General features: G+C 36.9%; 1 protein-coding gene across 2 annotated transcripts in view; it reads left to right on the top strand.

Moving 5' to 3' along the window:
- LOC126162268 (protein gustavus) overlaps positions 1-16,163 on the top strand; it is a 331,257-nt gene extending 315,094 nt beyond the window's left edge. For both annotated transcript variants that reach the window (XM_049918662.1, XM_049918661.1), the window contains 3 exons: positions 6,978-7,122; positions 12,834-12,992; positions 13,705-16,163. In XM_049918662.1, the coding sequence (XP_049774619.1) occupies positions 6,978-7,122; positions 12,834-12,992; positions 13,705-13,844 (444 nt within the window). In that variant the 3' untranslated portion in view covers positions 13,845-16,163. The remainder of the gene's footprint in view (positions 1-6,977; positions 7,123-12,833; positions 12,993-13,704) is intronic.
- The last annotated feature ends 1,145 nt before the right edge of the window (positions 16,164-17,308 follow it).

Here is a 17,308-nt window from a genome sequence, read left to right as displayed (position 1 = left end):
CGCGAGCTCGCCTCCAGTTCACCACCGGCAATGGAGGGTGAAGCTTTGACAATGCCAGGCACTCGTGCTGGCGAAACGTCAGAAAAATCATTAGATGAACGTCGGCCGAAGAACCCGAGACAGAAGCCAATAGGCAGTTTGACTACCAAAAAGAGTTCATACGTGTGTATGTAGATAGCCATGAAAGAAATATTGCTTAAGTAATGAGAGACAAGCATCTGCAAGATGTTATGTGTACAATTAAATGAAGTGCTTGTTTTCAGGAGGTGGCAGTGAGAAACTCTGGCGTAGATACTATGGGTCCTGATTCTGTTACTGTGTTCTTGGCCAGCACAAGTGATGTGGCTAGAAATGAGACTAGAAAACTTAAGTGCTCTCTTGGTGAAGCACAGTATTGTCTAACAGGTGCTATTGTCATAATTTTCTCAGTGTGTTACTGGCGTGACCTACCTATGTGGTAAAGTGTCAGTGCACAAGTAGAAAACATAAATGAAGCCATTCTTAATATTTGTGAGAAAGATACAAATGTATTAGTTGTTTACATAAGTAGGAGGTAGATTCCATACAACACACGGAGTTACTGATCAAGCTGAAGTTTGGTCCGTTCAGAGTGATCGTGACCAGGACCAAACTAAAGACTTTTTTTTTCATGCTAAGTGTTAAGACTGGCTGTATCCATGAAAAATGACCCTACTCCTTCTGAACATGCAGTCATTAAGAAACAAAGTCCTGGAGTTAGAGATATTCTTAGAACAACTCATTATGAAATATTGTCTCTGAATGAACCCTGGCTTAAGGAAGAGGAATGTAACTTACACATTCCAACCTGCTATACAAGCCTTGCTGGTGAGTATAGATCACAGAAGATAGATGGTGGTGGTATAGCAGTGTTAGTTAAAAACAGTTGTAACCAAAAGCCAAAGTAATAGATATGAAAAACTTAACAGCAGAAGGAACATGGAAGCTGCTGCTGTCCAGTTCCCTGACTGAAGGACGGTATATAGACATAATAATCACTTTGCAGAGATCCTGGAGTGCATGGAAAAATCTATCGGAACTTAAATGAGACACACACAATACTAATGATTAGTAATATTAATGTGTGTCAGTGAAAAATTCTAACACTAGATTCTTTCTAGATTCTCTAATGTCGCACAACTTTTACTGCCTGAGTGCTAAACCTACTAGACACATGATAGCCTAGATAATGTCATAAATACTTCTAAACACTTCTAAACATCAGACTCTAATATCATAAGCCCTTGCTATTTGACCATGATGACCTACTCCTAAAACTGCCTGGAGTTCAAAATATTCAGAAACATGAGGCTGAATCCAGGGTACTGAGACTATCGCATGATATACACACAACAAACCTCGGATATAAACTGCAGGATACTGACTGGAGCTTCAGTGTCAATGGTTTCAGTCCTCTTGTAAAGTATATGAAAATTTCTTACATACTATAGTAGCCATCTTTAATAATTACTGTCCTACTTTCTGTACCAAAAGGAGTTGTTAAATAAAAATAAAAACCCTTGAAACTAACTGCCACAGTAATGGTAAATTTTAATGAAAATCTCTCTCACCTCAGGATATACGAGGGTCAGTCAAAAAGTAATGCCTCCTATTTTTTTTTTCTACGTTTAATTGTCAGGAAATTTAAATGCAATTACATAGGTTGAAAACCACAACATTGAGGATCATTTTGTCATTTTTCAATGTAATCTCCGCCCATCTCTACAGTTTTGGTCCATCTTTGAACAAGGGCATGTATCCCAGCACGGTAAAAATCACAGCTCTGCTTCCTAAGCCATTGACGCACGGATGTTTTGACGGCCTCCTCATCTTCAAAATGAATCCCACGATGAGCTTCTTTTAGTGGCCCGAACAGATGGAAGTCTGATGGTGCCAGGTCAGGGCTGTATGGGGGATGAGGCAAAACTTCCCATCCAATTTTGACAATCTCGTCAGAGGTGTGACGACTGGTGTGTGGTCTTGCATTGTCATGCAAAAGAAGAACATCTGCCATTGATTTTGTTGGGCGAACTCGCTGAAGACGTGCTTTAAGTTTGTTGAGGGTTGTGACGTATTGAACAGAATTTATTGTGCATCCCTGCTCCAAAAAATCAACCAGAATCACACCCTCTGTATCCCAGAAAACTGTTGCCATAACTTTCCCTGCCGATCGCACAGTTTTGAATTTTTTCTTCCTCGGCGAGCTTGTGTGACGCCACTCCATTGACTGCCTCTTTGATTCGGGTTAAAAAAAATGCACCCATGTTTCGTCCCCGGTCACAATTTTTTTTCAGAAACTCATCTCCCTCCAAACGGAAGCGCTGCAAGTGTTGGGAGGCTATTGTTTTCCTTGCCTCTTTATTCTGATCGGTTAACATTCTTGGAACCCACCGTGCACAAACTTTTGAGTACCCCAATTGTTTAATAATCGTGATCACACTGCCTTTACTAAGAGAAATAATGCGACACACTTCATCTGCAGTCACCCGACGGTCACCACGAATGATGTCATCAACTTGCTGAATGTTGTGTGGAGTCACTGCACTCACCGGCCTGCCGCTCCGCTTTTCGTCAGTCAACGGTGTTTGCCCTTCAGCTTCCTTACGACGACGAACCCATCGTCTAACAGTGCTGACATCCACTGTCACAACACCATACACCTTCTTCAGTCTTTCATGAATGCGTATGGGCGTTTCACCTTCTGCATTCAAGAATTCAATCACACAACGCTGTCTCAAACGAACATCGATGTCGGCCATCTTACAAACTTCTGCTGTGCTGCCACCTGTTGACACAGAAAGTTACTACTGCAGTGGATTGCAGAAGAAGGTTTGAGGAATGGCGCCAAATTCAAATTTTTCACTTAACTTAATTTCTTTAAGTAGAAAAAAAATGGGAGGCATTACTTTTTGACCGACCCTCGTAGTTGATGTAGTAGCAGTAACTCAAACTGAAGATTATTATGGCCTCTCCAACTTAATTGTGAAACAAATTATGGAAGTAATACACAGAGACCTCAAAGGATTTGGAAGAGCAGCTGAATGGAATGGACAGTGTCTTGAAAGTTGGATATAGGATAAACATAAACAAAAGCAAAACGAGGATAATGGAATGTAGTCAAATTAAATCAGATGATGCTGCGGGAATTACATTAGGAAGTGAGACACTTTAAAGTAGTGGATGAGTTTTGCTATTTGGGAAGAAAAAAACTGATGATGATCGAAGTAGAGAGGATATAAAATCTAGACTGACAGTGGCAAGGAAAGTGTTTCTGAAGAAGAGAAATTTGTTAACATAGAGTATAGAGTTACGTGTCAGAAAGTCATTTCTGAATGCATTTGTATGGAGTGTAACCATGTATGAAAGTGAAACATGGATGATAAATAGTTTAGACAAGAAGAGAATAGAAGCTTTCAAAATGTGGTACTACAGAAGACTGTTGGAGGTTAGATGGGTAGAACACACAACTAATGGAGGTACTGAATGGAATTGGGGAGAATAGTAATTTGACACAATTTCACTAGAAATCTTCGTGAAATAATGCCACAATAATTATATCACAATCAATATTTTAGGCATTCTGTGGCAGGAAAGAACAGCTGCCTCACTTACCTTTAGACTATGAGAAGAAAATATGATACAAAAATAAGTGGTAAATAATTTGCTTTACTTACACAGAAAAGAAATAATACACATATTGAAACTTCATAGCCTCTGTATTTGAAGGCCAGACATTAAGTTGATTTGGTGACAAGTACACAAACAGCAGAATGCAAAAACTTGCATTGGGTCAGAGAGGTGGTGATGCTGGCATGCCAGTAGTCACATCATTTCAAACACTTGGTGCCATGATCCCCATTTGGGGATTTGTCTTTGTAATGGAAGTTATTGCAATTCTAATAATGCTGGCAGGGAATGCTACCATTTCCCACTACTGTCCAGACATTTGTTGAGCACTTGCATTGAAGTTTCATCAGTTGTTGTTAAACAAGTGAATTGTATACTTTTATTTCTGTGAGGAAGCTAAATTTTTCAGCATTACGAAGTTGCACATTTTCAAAACAACGTAAGTTATATTTTTATGTAAATAACTTTAAATGTCTGTGTACAGGCATGTTTTGAAATGGTTTGAGATGATGATCGATCATTTATTTCAAAACTCTTTCATTTCTGCATGACACGTCTGGTCTTCGATCACCATTTGGGCCTCATGGCAATTTCCATGTAAAACTTTATTTTGCTTTTATTTGCTCCTCGGGCACAATGAGTCAGTATGAAGCACTTTGTATGAGGGGAAATCGAAGAAATTGTAAATGACCCAAACTTCATGGCTTCTTTTGGTGATGATGGTGATGTGAATGAGACAATTGACATTATCGAGCTCGCTCCAGATAGTACAGATAAGATGTTTGACTGTGAAGATAGAACAGTATTTTCAAATATGTTTACGTCACTATCTGGCATGCCCGGTTCCTTGGAAATTCATGATAATGGAGAAAAGGAAAATTAGTAACATGTGGGCTAATGAAAGAAGAAACTGAAAGCTATTATCACTTCTAATTGGACAACAGAAGATGCGATTTAATCAAGAACCTATCCTGATAAAGCAGGAATTGAACAGCGAAAATCCAATTTGGTAGCAGCACTAAAAGGAATATCTGCTGTTGAATGCTTCGAAGAATTTTTTGATGAATAGGTATTGAACTTGATTGTCAGTGAAAGTCAGATCTGCTACACAGAACAATAATCACAGCTGAGTGTTATCCAATGGATGCATAAAAAAATTCATAGGTATACTCCACTTCTCTGGATACCATGCTCTTCCACAGGAAAAGCTATACTGCAATGAAGATGAAGATGACTTACATATAAGGTGTGTAAGACAGTGTATGAGTCGCAATAGATATCTGGAAATAAAGTGCCACCTCCATTTCAATGTTAACACACCTCTGAACAGAATATCACCTGATGAAAGGGATGAACTTATTATTAGTCTGTTAATGGATTTACTGAATAATAATTTAATAAAATTTCAAGTTTTCCCCAACAGCCTGAGCAGTGAAGAGCAAGTGGTACAATATTATGGACACGATTACCTGAAACAGTTCATTTGCAGGAAACCAGTGAAATTTGGATTCAAACAGTGGGCCATGGGCTGTTCTCAGAGCGGTTTCTGTTACCATACGGCAGTCTATGAAGGAGAATCGAAGGTTACAAGTGATGTTTCAGTTCTGGGACTTCGTGAATCAGTTGTGTTGAATGTGATTTCTTTTCTGCAGACTCCTGAACTTCAAAAATGTATTTTGATAACTTTTTCACAAGCTTCCATTTGATGAAGAGCTCTTGGAAATGAGAGTAAGGGCAACTGGAACCGCCCGAATGAACCAAATGAGTAACTGTTAAATAGAATCTGAGAACAGCATGAAGAAGAAACGAAGAGGAGCATATGACTATAGATTGGACAAAAATATGGAGATAATGGCAGTAATGTGGAAGTATAATTATTGTGTAAAGCTCTTGTCAAACCATGATGGTGTAACCAGTGAGACAAGTAAAGAGCTGGAGGAAAGCTGAGAACAAAGAAGTGTAAGTTCCATAGTCAAGAACGATTTCAGAATATAACAATCATATGGGAGGAGTGGACAAACTAGACTGAAACGTGCAGAAATATCATGTGAGAATTCGAGGTAAGAAATGGTACTTCCCATTGTTCACCAATGCATTAGATGTAGTGTTGGTCAGCACACATGTAATCTACTGCCTCTCGACTGAAAATATTCAAATTCTTCAGTTCCGTAGGATGGTGGCAAGGGCATATCTTGTTCAGTCATCAGCTGCTTCTGATCTGAAAAGGGTAAGACATCCAGTTTACCCAAAATCATCCCTTTTGTGTGTTTCAATGGCATTCAGGACTTCTGGAAATGGACATGTGATTGAATGCACAACACTTGGGGAAACAAAGAAAATGTGCAATTTGCAAGAAATATATGAGGAAACAGTGTTCTGTGTGCAATGTGGGACTCTATATTGTTTTGTTGTCTGGCCACAAAACAAAAGAAAATTTAAAAAGTGGCATGTGCCGTGATCCTTATTTGGGATCAATTAAAATAAATAATTTATTTCAAGGTTATTGCATTTCTTGTTCTATATTCCTTTTCTTCGTCTGTCAATCGGGCAACACAGAAATAAATGTAGATCGAAGAAAAAATAATTGGTACTTAATAAGTTAATGCAAAACAATGAAGCCAAATGTTCTTCAGCTTAATTACGTGTTGATTTCGCATCCTGCAACACTTCTAGTGTACAGTAAGTTGGAGCACAGCTCAGGTACTAAATGAGGGATAGTGGGTAGTCAGGTAAGCAGAGAAGCTTGTAATGTCAAAGCTCTTCGTTCCTCAGTGTTTATTTGATGAAATAAACCATAAGTTGTGCTATAGGCAGCACATAGCATTCCTTTATTTAAATATTACAAACCTTTATATGAACTCCAAGCAAAGACTTCAGAATAGTGCCACACGTGCTCACAACAGCTCAGTCGTAATTTCCTGTGTCTGTGCTCCGCTACCCTAGATACACAGTGAGGTCAGTACTTTCTCAGTATCCAAATTCTAATCTGAGCTATGCCGCTTTTGGTTCTTGTGGCATCTGTTGTTGTTGTTGTTGTTATTTGTGATGTAATTTTCTTTAAATTAGTATTCCTGATTTTAAACCCATGACATAACTCCAGAAATCTCAATTATAAATGTTTACAACCACCTCTGTTTGTCTCCTTATTTTGGTTCGCAGTAACTTCGCAGACTGCGTAACATTGGTCTATAAAAAAGTTAAATCAAGTGAACTAGACAAAGTTTATGTAGTCCAAGCTTTGCATATTAATTTTAATTTTATGATAGTTCAAAAATTCTTTTCTACAACATAATGGAGTGAAAGTGTCAACTAATAACTTATTTTATTTTTAGAGCCTGGTTGGTAGCAATGATCAGTCATGGGGATGGGACCTTGGTCGCAATAAACTTTACCATGACTCAAAGAACAATGCTGGAGTGACATATCCAGCGTTGCTAAAGCCTGACGAAACATTCATCGTCCCAGATAAATTCCTAGGTAAGTTGGGTTCTTGGTATTAATGCAGATAAGTCCGTTATGATCCTTCATATTTAGTCAGATGAAAATCACAATGATCAAACAAGGCAGCATTGAAGTATTGGCAATATTTTAATTGACAGGTTAACAGGTTGAACACAATGTGAAAGTGTTTCTTTTACAGTATCAATAAAGTAAAAAATGCTTGTGATACCAACAACCATTACAGTAATACTGACCAGTACTGTTGCCATTTTGCTTAGCGTTAGCTAGTTCTGCTTAGTGAGAGAAGTGCTGGGGCAGCAATTCTGTTTGGTTTGTATAGGACCTTAAACCATACATAAGAATTGCAAAAACTATAAAATGGATGGCTTCTCATTTTGCAGTTTCCGATTGGGGAAAGCATAATTCTACCACTGTTTAAAAATGTAAGTTGTAACATACCAGATACCTCTACAAATATGCCCTCAGTGGAATCTGGCTGTAAAAGTGGGCATTGAAAGTAGATGTTGTCTGTGGTGTATTCTACAACAAGATTATAGTTCAAACACTTAACTTGCACTCAGATGTTCAATCACATAACGTTTTATGGTCAGATAGTCACATGTATTTAAATTGTGCACAGATAAATGCATAGCAACATACTACTCAATTGATTGCGTAATGTGATTGTTACAGTGCAGTAACTTAACACTTGAATAAGTATTCACAGAAGTTCTCCTGTGACAAACAAATAATTAAGTCACAAATTAAAATTCTTAAATCACTGTCTTTCAGATCCAATATTCAAATATGTACAAACACCATGTGCACAGTGGTTAACATTGTTCTTAACCTGATCATGTTGTCCCATTGAGTATAATTAAAGTTTGACACGATGTATAAGAATCACTTCATTCACTGTCAAATTGCTCATCTAAACAGTCAAGACAGAGCAAAGTGGTTCAACATTGTCCATTCTGCAGCAAAAAGCCTTCATGGATTGTAATGCTTAATAATAATAATAATAATAAACAGTCAAATCATTGAACAAACTCCTGGACACAAAATTTAGGTAAAACACCGTACATTTTATGACTTGTAACTTGCACTAACTTGTCTGCAGTACATTACATCCAGACTGGTGTAAACTGGCTTCCAGTGTGCCTTTTTGTATAAGTTTTCAATATTTAAAACTCAAGTTAGATGATGTCATTCAGTGAATTTTTAAATGCAATTGAAAATACACATTTCAGGGTAATGGAATAGTAAATAAAGGTTAGTTTTAAAAAGAACTTCTAGGTACAGTAATAGTTACTATTGAATTAAGTTGATGAGTTTGCCTTTGTGTGGGATTCTGTTTCAGCAACTTTTTCGTAACAAACATTTGGGGTAATTTTGATGTCAAATTTGCAATAGAAGTACGGTAAAACATAAGAACAACTTCATAGTTCCCACAAAATAATGTCTATACTTCATGTGACTTATAAAAATTCCTAAAACCTGTGCCAGTCATAAAACTGTCAAAAGCTTTTTAAACTACCTCAGAGTTCTTTTTAAAACTTTGATGGTAAACATTGACTTCTGATCCTCTGTGTCCCTTCATGCGTGGTTGTTTCCCTCCTCACCTTTATAGTGAATTTTGTAATCAAGATGTAGTTACTAGATGAACCTATCTACCTTCTATGCTCTGAAACCTGTAATTTACAGTTAACTATGTATGAACAATAAGGAATTTTTGTAATGGGAAGTCTTGATCTAATAGAAAAAAAAATTAGGAGTAAAGGCAAGCACTTACCAAATAGTTGTAGTCTTTGACAGGTGCATAAACACGACAGTGGGAACATTGCTAGCTTTGTGATGACTCTTATTTCGATGTAGAGTACACATACATTCACACTTGCTGCCACTCCAATGGGACTACATGGTGCTGGCTAAATACACTCTGTCAGAACTGCAATTTTCCAGCTTGACAGTGGTGTTGGGTTTTGTGTGGTGGAATACTCAGGGGGAGAAAGGAGGCAGGCGGTGGGAGGAATGGTTGGGGATGGGTAGATTACTACTGGAAGGGAGATACTGCAGGTTCACAGTGTGAGAATGTAACATCAGTGCCAGCATTGGCTAGTCCCTGTATCCAACTAATACTCAAGCCCATTGACTTGCTACTATTGAAAAGTACCTCCCCCAATTGTTCTAAAGACTCCAAACTTATTCCTTACACATCTACATCCTCACACAGGGAAAGATCTGCAAACAATGTGCAGCATGGCCATGGGCACCTGTATGGTACCCTCCTAAGCTAACTCTTTTATGAACCATTTAGAGAGAATCCACAACACCAAACCCTTTGTATGACTCAGGTTAATCATTGATATTGTTAAGATCTGGATCCAGGGGCAAGACACCCAATCCTCATTCCTCCACAATCTTCTGTACCATTAGCTTCACCTGGTCCTCTTCATTCTGACAAACCACCTTCCTAGACATTCCCCTTCATCCCTATGATAGCTCCATCCCACCTCGAGCCATATCAGTCCCACCCTTCATCAACAGTACCTGCATTTTGATAGACAGGATCACTTCCATGCCAAAAAATCACTCCTGTATAGTCTGACCACCTGTGGACAGTGCATCTGCAGTGACATGTCATATATTAGCACTGCTGGAATTGCTGCACACAACAAACTAAATGGCTGCTGCCAAACTGGCGAATAGTAGAATGAACCACCCAGTGACTGAACACACTGCTGAGCATAATGTGCTAGATTCCAGTGTCTGCTTCATGACCCATGACATCTGTAACCTTCCTCACCAATGTCCTTGAACAATGAATGTGGAAGTTGTGGAAAGATGTTCATTCCCTTAGTCCTCCTTGCTTCACTTGCATGGCACTCTCAGCCGATGGTGTGCATGCTGCGTTCCTGTCAGGATTCTCCCTCGTTACCTCTGCCCATTTGGTTGCTGTCACACCCTCCCCCTTAAAAATTGTATTCTCTTTCTTTCATGTTATTTATATTATTGGTTGATCATGTATGTCTAATTTCATTACCCACTTAGCGAATTAGTACATATATCAGTTGTAACCTAAACACTGTCAGCAGTCTCAATCGGTTCCATTATGCACGATAGTGATGTGCTGTCCATTTTCTCCTGGTTTTGTGAAACACATCCACTGTGGGCACATAATCTTCCCAAACAATAGCTTTTTCCACTATTGTTATTATTATTTTGCCCTTTTTAGTGCCTATGTAAAATACTTTTTCAGACCTTCCAAATATGTTCTCTTTTCTTTAGATAGCTCTTAATTTTTGAGCATGAGAATTTTGAAGTAAAGTTGCTTTTCACATTTGTCAGTACATTTGACAGGTAAACCATATGTATTCTAAAAAAAAATGTTTTGTCATTATTCATTATTGTGCATTACACAATCACATTCTTGTTTTTAGGCATTTTGAAGTATTTCAACAGTCTCACATTATTACATTCCCCTATATATTCAGTCTTACAAAGGTCAAGACAGTCTACATCTCTCTGAAGCTCCATTTGTCTCAATAAAGTAATTACAATAATAGTATTGGTATAAAAGCTATTCCTATCTGAACCTTCTCGTTTGGTATGTATCACTAATTATTCCCTGTCATTGTCTGGGAAGGAATAAACTGCATCCATTTTCACAAGTTATATTTTGAAAGAAATTTCATTATTTTGTCAGTTACAGTATTTAAACATGTTGATGAAAAAATAAAGGGGGTTGATTGGTTGTACAATATTACAAACACAGATACATTGGATTTCAGGTGCTGCTAGTGCTTGGTACATTTTGCTGTGTTGAATCTGTCACTCACCTTTATATTATTTTCGAATATATATGTTTACCTTTATGAATTATTCTGGTGGTCCAGCTACTTAGTCCCACAGCAGTGTACAAACTTTCTCTTGTTCTGAACTTTGGTGCTGAAATAAGATCATGACAACTAATTTGAGCTAAGAAATGAACTTTTTCAAGTTTTACTTCTCTGTATTTTACATTTTCCTCTCTCGTGACAGCAAATACTCTAATCACAGATTGAAATAATCTAAACTTTCAATGCTATATTGGACATGTTACCCATACCTTGTACATAAAAGTTCCAACCTTTAATATCAGAAAGTGGTTCATTTGTTTTGGGTCCCTGTTGACATTGTTGGTGGCCCTTCTTTTACACCAAGCCATCCATGACACCAGCAACTCAGTGTGTCAAAGCATATCTATGTTCTCGTGCAGCACATGAATGGTGCTCATCCTCTGACTCGCTTCTGTTCTCGTCAGTATTGCTCATGCACACTATATGAACACAACTGGGGGTGCACAGTTTCTGCTCCTTTTTTCTAAACTACTAAACATATGTCAGCAATCATGAGTATCTTTAGCTGGTACAAATATTAATAGTGATGTAGGGTATTAAATAAAATGCTGTTACACTAAACTTTTGTCTGTCTGTTCAGTACAAATATTGCAATTGATTCTGAAGTAACTTCAGAATGAGCTAGGTACTTGAAACTTTAAGCTTTGCTGAGAACTGGATGACAGTGCAATATTAACTTGTGTGTGTGTGTGTGTGTGTGTGTGTGTGTGTGTGTGTGTGTGTGTGTGTGTGTGTGTGTGTGTGTGTGTGTGTGTGTGTGTTTGTGGAGAGGAGGGTACTTCGTTGCGGTAAGAACGATTGCTGCTATGTCCAAGTGGGATGAGATCAGTTTTGTAATTTTCATAATGTAATCATAGGAGGAAGCAATGTACTGGTTGACTTGGATGGAGAAAAACTGAAATAACCCTTGCAGCTTACTATATGGCTCTGTTGTAATCTCATCAGAATGTTTTGAATTGATTGAAAAGTTTGGTACTTGTGAGTCTAAAAAGCAGAAAGCAATTATTTAAATAAAATCTTTTTAGTATAACATGTTTTAAAAGTGGGCTAAAATGCATGACATAATATCTCCTAGTTCCGTACAAATTCCCAACGCCATACAGATAGGCCTAACATTTGTGCTTGTGAATTTATTGTAGCTATGAAGAAACTTGTAGAGTTTGAAGTGAACAAAGTGGGGCACATGTGATACATAATTGACCCAAAAATAATTCACATCCTTATTATCTACTGTATGCACCCCATGTTTTACAATCATAGTTCCAAAAGTATTTTCATAGCTACTGGAAAAATTGCAAGCAAAAATTTTTAGGACTAGCTGTATGGGGGGTTACAAATCCACATGGGCCTAAGAGACATTTTGGTTTGTAGTCAATTTTAAATATGCACATTAAAATTTTTTATTAAAATAAATATTTATAGTGTGTTTGGTGACATGTTAAATTTCAGAATTCACACTATAGTAAGTTATGTAAACATGTCATTAGCAAAAGAACAAAGTGGCCACACTTCAGTAATCAGAAATCAATAAAATATGAACTGTGCCATATTATGCAAAGATAACTGTAGGGTCCACATGACAATTCAAGAAATAAGTGTTGCGAGGGTTTAACTTCAGCTTCAGTAATATCTGACAGTTGTTCAGGTAGCAAATGACAAAATGATAGAATAAGCTCCAAAATCAACATAGGCATTACCTTGTTCTATTTCTATAAATTTTGTTGTAAAGTTGTACCTCACCTTCAAACAAAGGAAAGAATGACCATATGTGTAAAAAGTAATTTTTAGTGGTTATTTTTATGATTTTTTACATGTGAGAGAATATGACTAGAGTCTTCAATATTGCAGTGGTGTTGGACATGGATGATGGCACACTCTCATTCGTCGTTGATGGCCAGTATTTGGGTGTGGCATTCAGGGGACTGAGGGGCCGCAAACTGTATCCAATTGTGAGTGCTGTTTGGGGTCACTGTGAAATCACCATGAAGTACATCGGTGGACTCGATCGTAAGTGTACTAAGTTTTCTGGTATGCCCTGTACCATATGAGAAAAATTTTGAAAATTAGTGAATAAGGAATTTATAGGAGGAAAGGCAGTTCTAAATGCCATATCACATGCTTTGAACTTCAGTTTACAAAAATGACTTTATGTAATTTAACTACTCGTCACTTCACATCTTCTGTGATTTAACAAATAATATGAAGGTCACCTACTGCATTGCTAGTTAGAATATGAGTTATACAGTGCAGGATGGTTACCAGTAATTAAAAGTAATCAAAGAAAAGAAACTAATCGCCAAACTCTCAGGTTTAAACAAAACAGGGGAGTAATCCCATGGAACTTAACCTTCATAATAAAAACCAAAATATTTACTTATTCACCATATTAGATATAGAGGCATTGTGTCAAGAGTGCCAGTAATTTAAATACAGGGTGAAGGTGTGATCCTGAAATCTTGGACTTTTTAAGAAACTTGCTGACATTTCCACCAATAACTTTTTCGAAAATAGTTAAGAACTGATATTTCTGTCATAATACTGGTAATCATTCATAGAGATTTGTCAGTGTTAATCAAATAATGTCACATTTTGAAATGTTATTCACAGATAAAAACATGTCAAAGAATGTAAAACCAATTATGGGAAAATTGCTTACATTCTTAAATATTTAAAGTGTTGCCTTGCTGTTAATTTCTGATAATTCGTATTTAAATTACAGCTGAACCATTGCCACTGATGGATTTGTGTCGACGTGTGATAAGGCAGCGTGTGGGAAAACACCAGTTGGAGGAGCGTATTGCACAGCTGAATCTTCCACATGCTTTGCAGGTTTACCTGCTCTACAAGGACCGCAGATAACAGGCCCACAGCTGTGTAGCCTAGATGCGAGACCTCTTGTACACCTCCTTTTATGACAACTACTGGTGCAGTGCATTTCTGCTGTATCACATCGCATTGCATCACCTCGCACTGTGTGCGTGCTGGTTGTTCCCTCCTCATATAATGACAGCTGCATGCCACCTGGAGGATGCAGGACTAACTTTCCTCTTCATTATAGGGTGGTTTTGACAGTTCTCATGTTAATAATAAAATAAAAAGTAATATGAAGACTTCGTAATGTGGTATAATTTAATTTGGTGGCAATTTTTTAATTGCACTGACAAGTGTGCAGACATTTTTTATTAACCAGTGCCCATTCAAGACCTCGAATTTGTAGTGGAGTGCCTGTGTATGTTTGAATTCAGTGTCTTCATTAAGAAGCTGGAGTGATTTTACTTAAGTTTTAGCATTGATGTATTTATGTCTGGAGCCGTAGGACTTGAACGGTAGAATTCTTGTGCGTCTGTTGAGAGAAAGCTCACTTTGGAAGATTATTCTGTGTATAAGTGGTATAACGAAATGGTGTCCTTAATTCATTTAAGTTAAGTTAGTTAGATAAATGATTTAGACTGCATTATTGTCACAAGTTGTTCTCTAAATATAATGTAAATCGTCCACTGATAAGTTGGTTCTCCTTTTATATTAAAAGGTATTTGTATCATAAAGCAGAAGACAAATGAGCATTTTATTTTAATCAAAATTAATGGGTGCAATATGTGAAACTTGGGAATTGGCCCATTACTTGTGTCTGTGGAGGAGTTACGGAATCTGTACCACAAGATTTGCTCACACGGCATACACACACAGGGAATGAAAAGTATCATTGTATGTAACTGGTGAGGCATATGGGGCATAGAACACTTAATTGGTGCAGAGTGGATGATACTTGAATCTTTCTTCTCATTGCTGGCCATGAGAAAATTTTGATTTTGTTAAAGTAAAGAAAATAATGCTTCATTGTCAGAGCTGTTGGTTCTTTCTTGTAGTAGTTGTTATTAATTAATTAATTTGTTTTATAAATTTTTATGTAAATATTTTTTTATTGTGACTGATCAGTGCTGATGCAAAGTTTTATTAGACTGGTGACACTGAAGCATTAATATATATAAAAAAAACATGTTCAGCAGTTATTAGGGACATTAAATACCCTCTCCACTTTGGCAATTATTTGGCTTTCCATAGGTCTTTTCAATAGGCTATGTTCCTAAATTTTTTAAATAAAAAAATTGTAATTTTTGTGTGAATGACCATGCATCAATGTGGGTAGTTTCATATTTTCTCATCTGTGTTACCAACACCAAGGTGTTATTTCATGTTTTGGCTTCTCAAGTTTAAAAGTGTTTGCATGTAAAAAATTAAAGGGAATTAATTGAATTGATTTATATGTAATCACATTATTATAACTTGAGAAGAATTAGCTGCAATTCAGTTGTTTCAAAGAACACAATATTTACATCTCCCTGAGTTTCCTGTTGACTGCCAGATGCTAGTAAGTTTGAGGAGTGGCCACCTGCGTTGATGTGGAGTAGAAAGTCAGATTCATTGTACCATCCATTCTTAGCACACAAATTTTTGTAATTTGCTGTGAAAATCCATGAAATTTAGTGAAAGAAAGAAAAATTTGATTCATTAGCCTTAAAACAAACAATTGTTACCTTTAAAATTATCCATCAACTTTGAATACCCTTGAGCAGTTTTACAACAGTTCGGTTTTGCTCTGTTTGTTTGTCAGTTTCCATGAAGCTTGGCATATAACCAACTTGTCCTCACAAATATCAAAGTTTTGGATGTTAAGAACCCTCTCTTGCTATGCAAAAAGGGATTTCATTAATGTTTTTAACTGTTCATTCGTGTTTTTTAAAGAATGCACCATCTGAAAATCAGTGTCTATTCATGCAATCTCTGCACATTGTATTTCATTTAGCAGTGGAAAAATATGTGTGTACTAAGTGTTAGATTTCTGTTCTATGACTATGAAATACTTGTAGCTGATAGCACTTGTGAAATGAGGAGAATAAGAATGTTATGTAAAAGATTAAGGATTTTTCATTACTTTTTACACCATTATCCTTAGCTACAATATTTCTCATTTTTTCGGTTGACCATATATGAGTCAGTATTAAACTGATTTGTCTGAAACACATGTTACAAATTCCAGGAGAGCATTTTTGTGATCAGTTGGAAAGATCAAATACAATGTACAATATTAAAGTTTTTAATTTAAAAAGTGTTTATCAGCAACTGTTTGGGCAACTGTGTATTATGAGTTTGAAAACAATAAAGTTTTATTGAGATAAATTCTTCTCACATAAGTTATTTAAAGTGCAGTCACTTGGTTGTTAAACTTAAGACACACTTTAAAATTATGTTGGAGGGGGTGGGGTGGGACACACACAACAGAAAGAGGTTAAATCTGCAATATAATGCTTAAATTTTTAATCTTTGTTTTGCATTAACAATTTGGAGCAATGCAATGTGAGAATTTATGGAATCATATTGTTTGATTGCCTCAGCTGAACACACTGAACAGAATCAATCCTTCAGTTATATTCATAAAAAGACTTCGTATACAAGGTGTGCGATAAATGCCCGCCAAGTTTGGAAACATTGGTCTTTGATCTCATAAATTTGTGAAACATTTCAGCCTTGAACCTAAGTTTAAATGATTATATAAATCAGCAACTCCCCCCTCCCCCCCCTCAAACCACAGTCACTGTTACAGGTGAAACAGGTAGGAAAGTGGCAGTACAGAGGAGCAAAAGGTACCTGAAAGTGCCTCAGTAAAGTGACAGTGTAAAGAGAGTGGTAGTATCTCATGGGATAACACTTAAGTATTTAATTAAAAAAGATGAGCTGTTACGGAATGTGGAAATTGAAAGCACACACAGGAAGTGAATAGGGTGCAGAGGCCATGGTAAAAATTAGTGTATGTTGTAGCTAGTTGAAGGAACTAAAAGGGACATGACTAGAACGAATTGAGAAAATGGAATGGGCTCCATTTACATTAGTTACACTTAAGACGACTTAATTTTCTGTTAAATTTGATATGCAGCCTGTGCAGTAATTGTAAAATCTGCTTATTTCACTGCAGACTGTTTATTGATAAGTCGGTTTTAGCTCATCTTATTTTCACATGGTTATTGTTGAACTAGACCATTTGGATGATATGGCCTTTCTCCCTGCAGAATGGTGTCCAATATATCTGAAACCATGTGAGCTAAGGCAGTGGTAGCAAGCATAGTGATGAGAAATAGATGAGATTAATGGCTGAAGGTAACAACGCTTGACAGATGCAACACTGGTGGATGGAGTGTAAAAGCATACTACTCTTTACTGGTTGGTTATGTAAGGTGATCAATGACAACCAGTTAGCAACAATGTTGTATGGGAATCTCATTTTTTGCGAACACTGAAATGACCAGCAGTACAACAGATAACATCAT

This window comes from Schistocerca cancellata, chromosome 2 (genome assembly GCF_023864275.1).
Source record: "Schistocerca cancellata isolate TAMUIC-IGC-003103 chromosome 2, iqSchCanc2.1, whole genome shotgun sequence".
Lineage (NCBI taxonomy): Eukaryota > Metazoa > Arthropoda > Insecta > Orthoptera > Acrididae > Schistocerca > Schistocerca cancellata.
The sequence above is the reverse complement of the archived record's forward strand: the minus strand, read 5'-3'. Positions and strand labels throughout refer to the sequence as shown.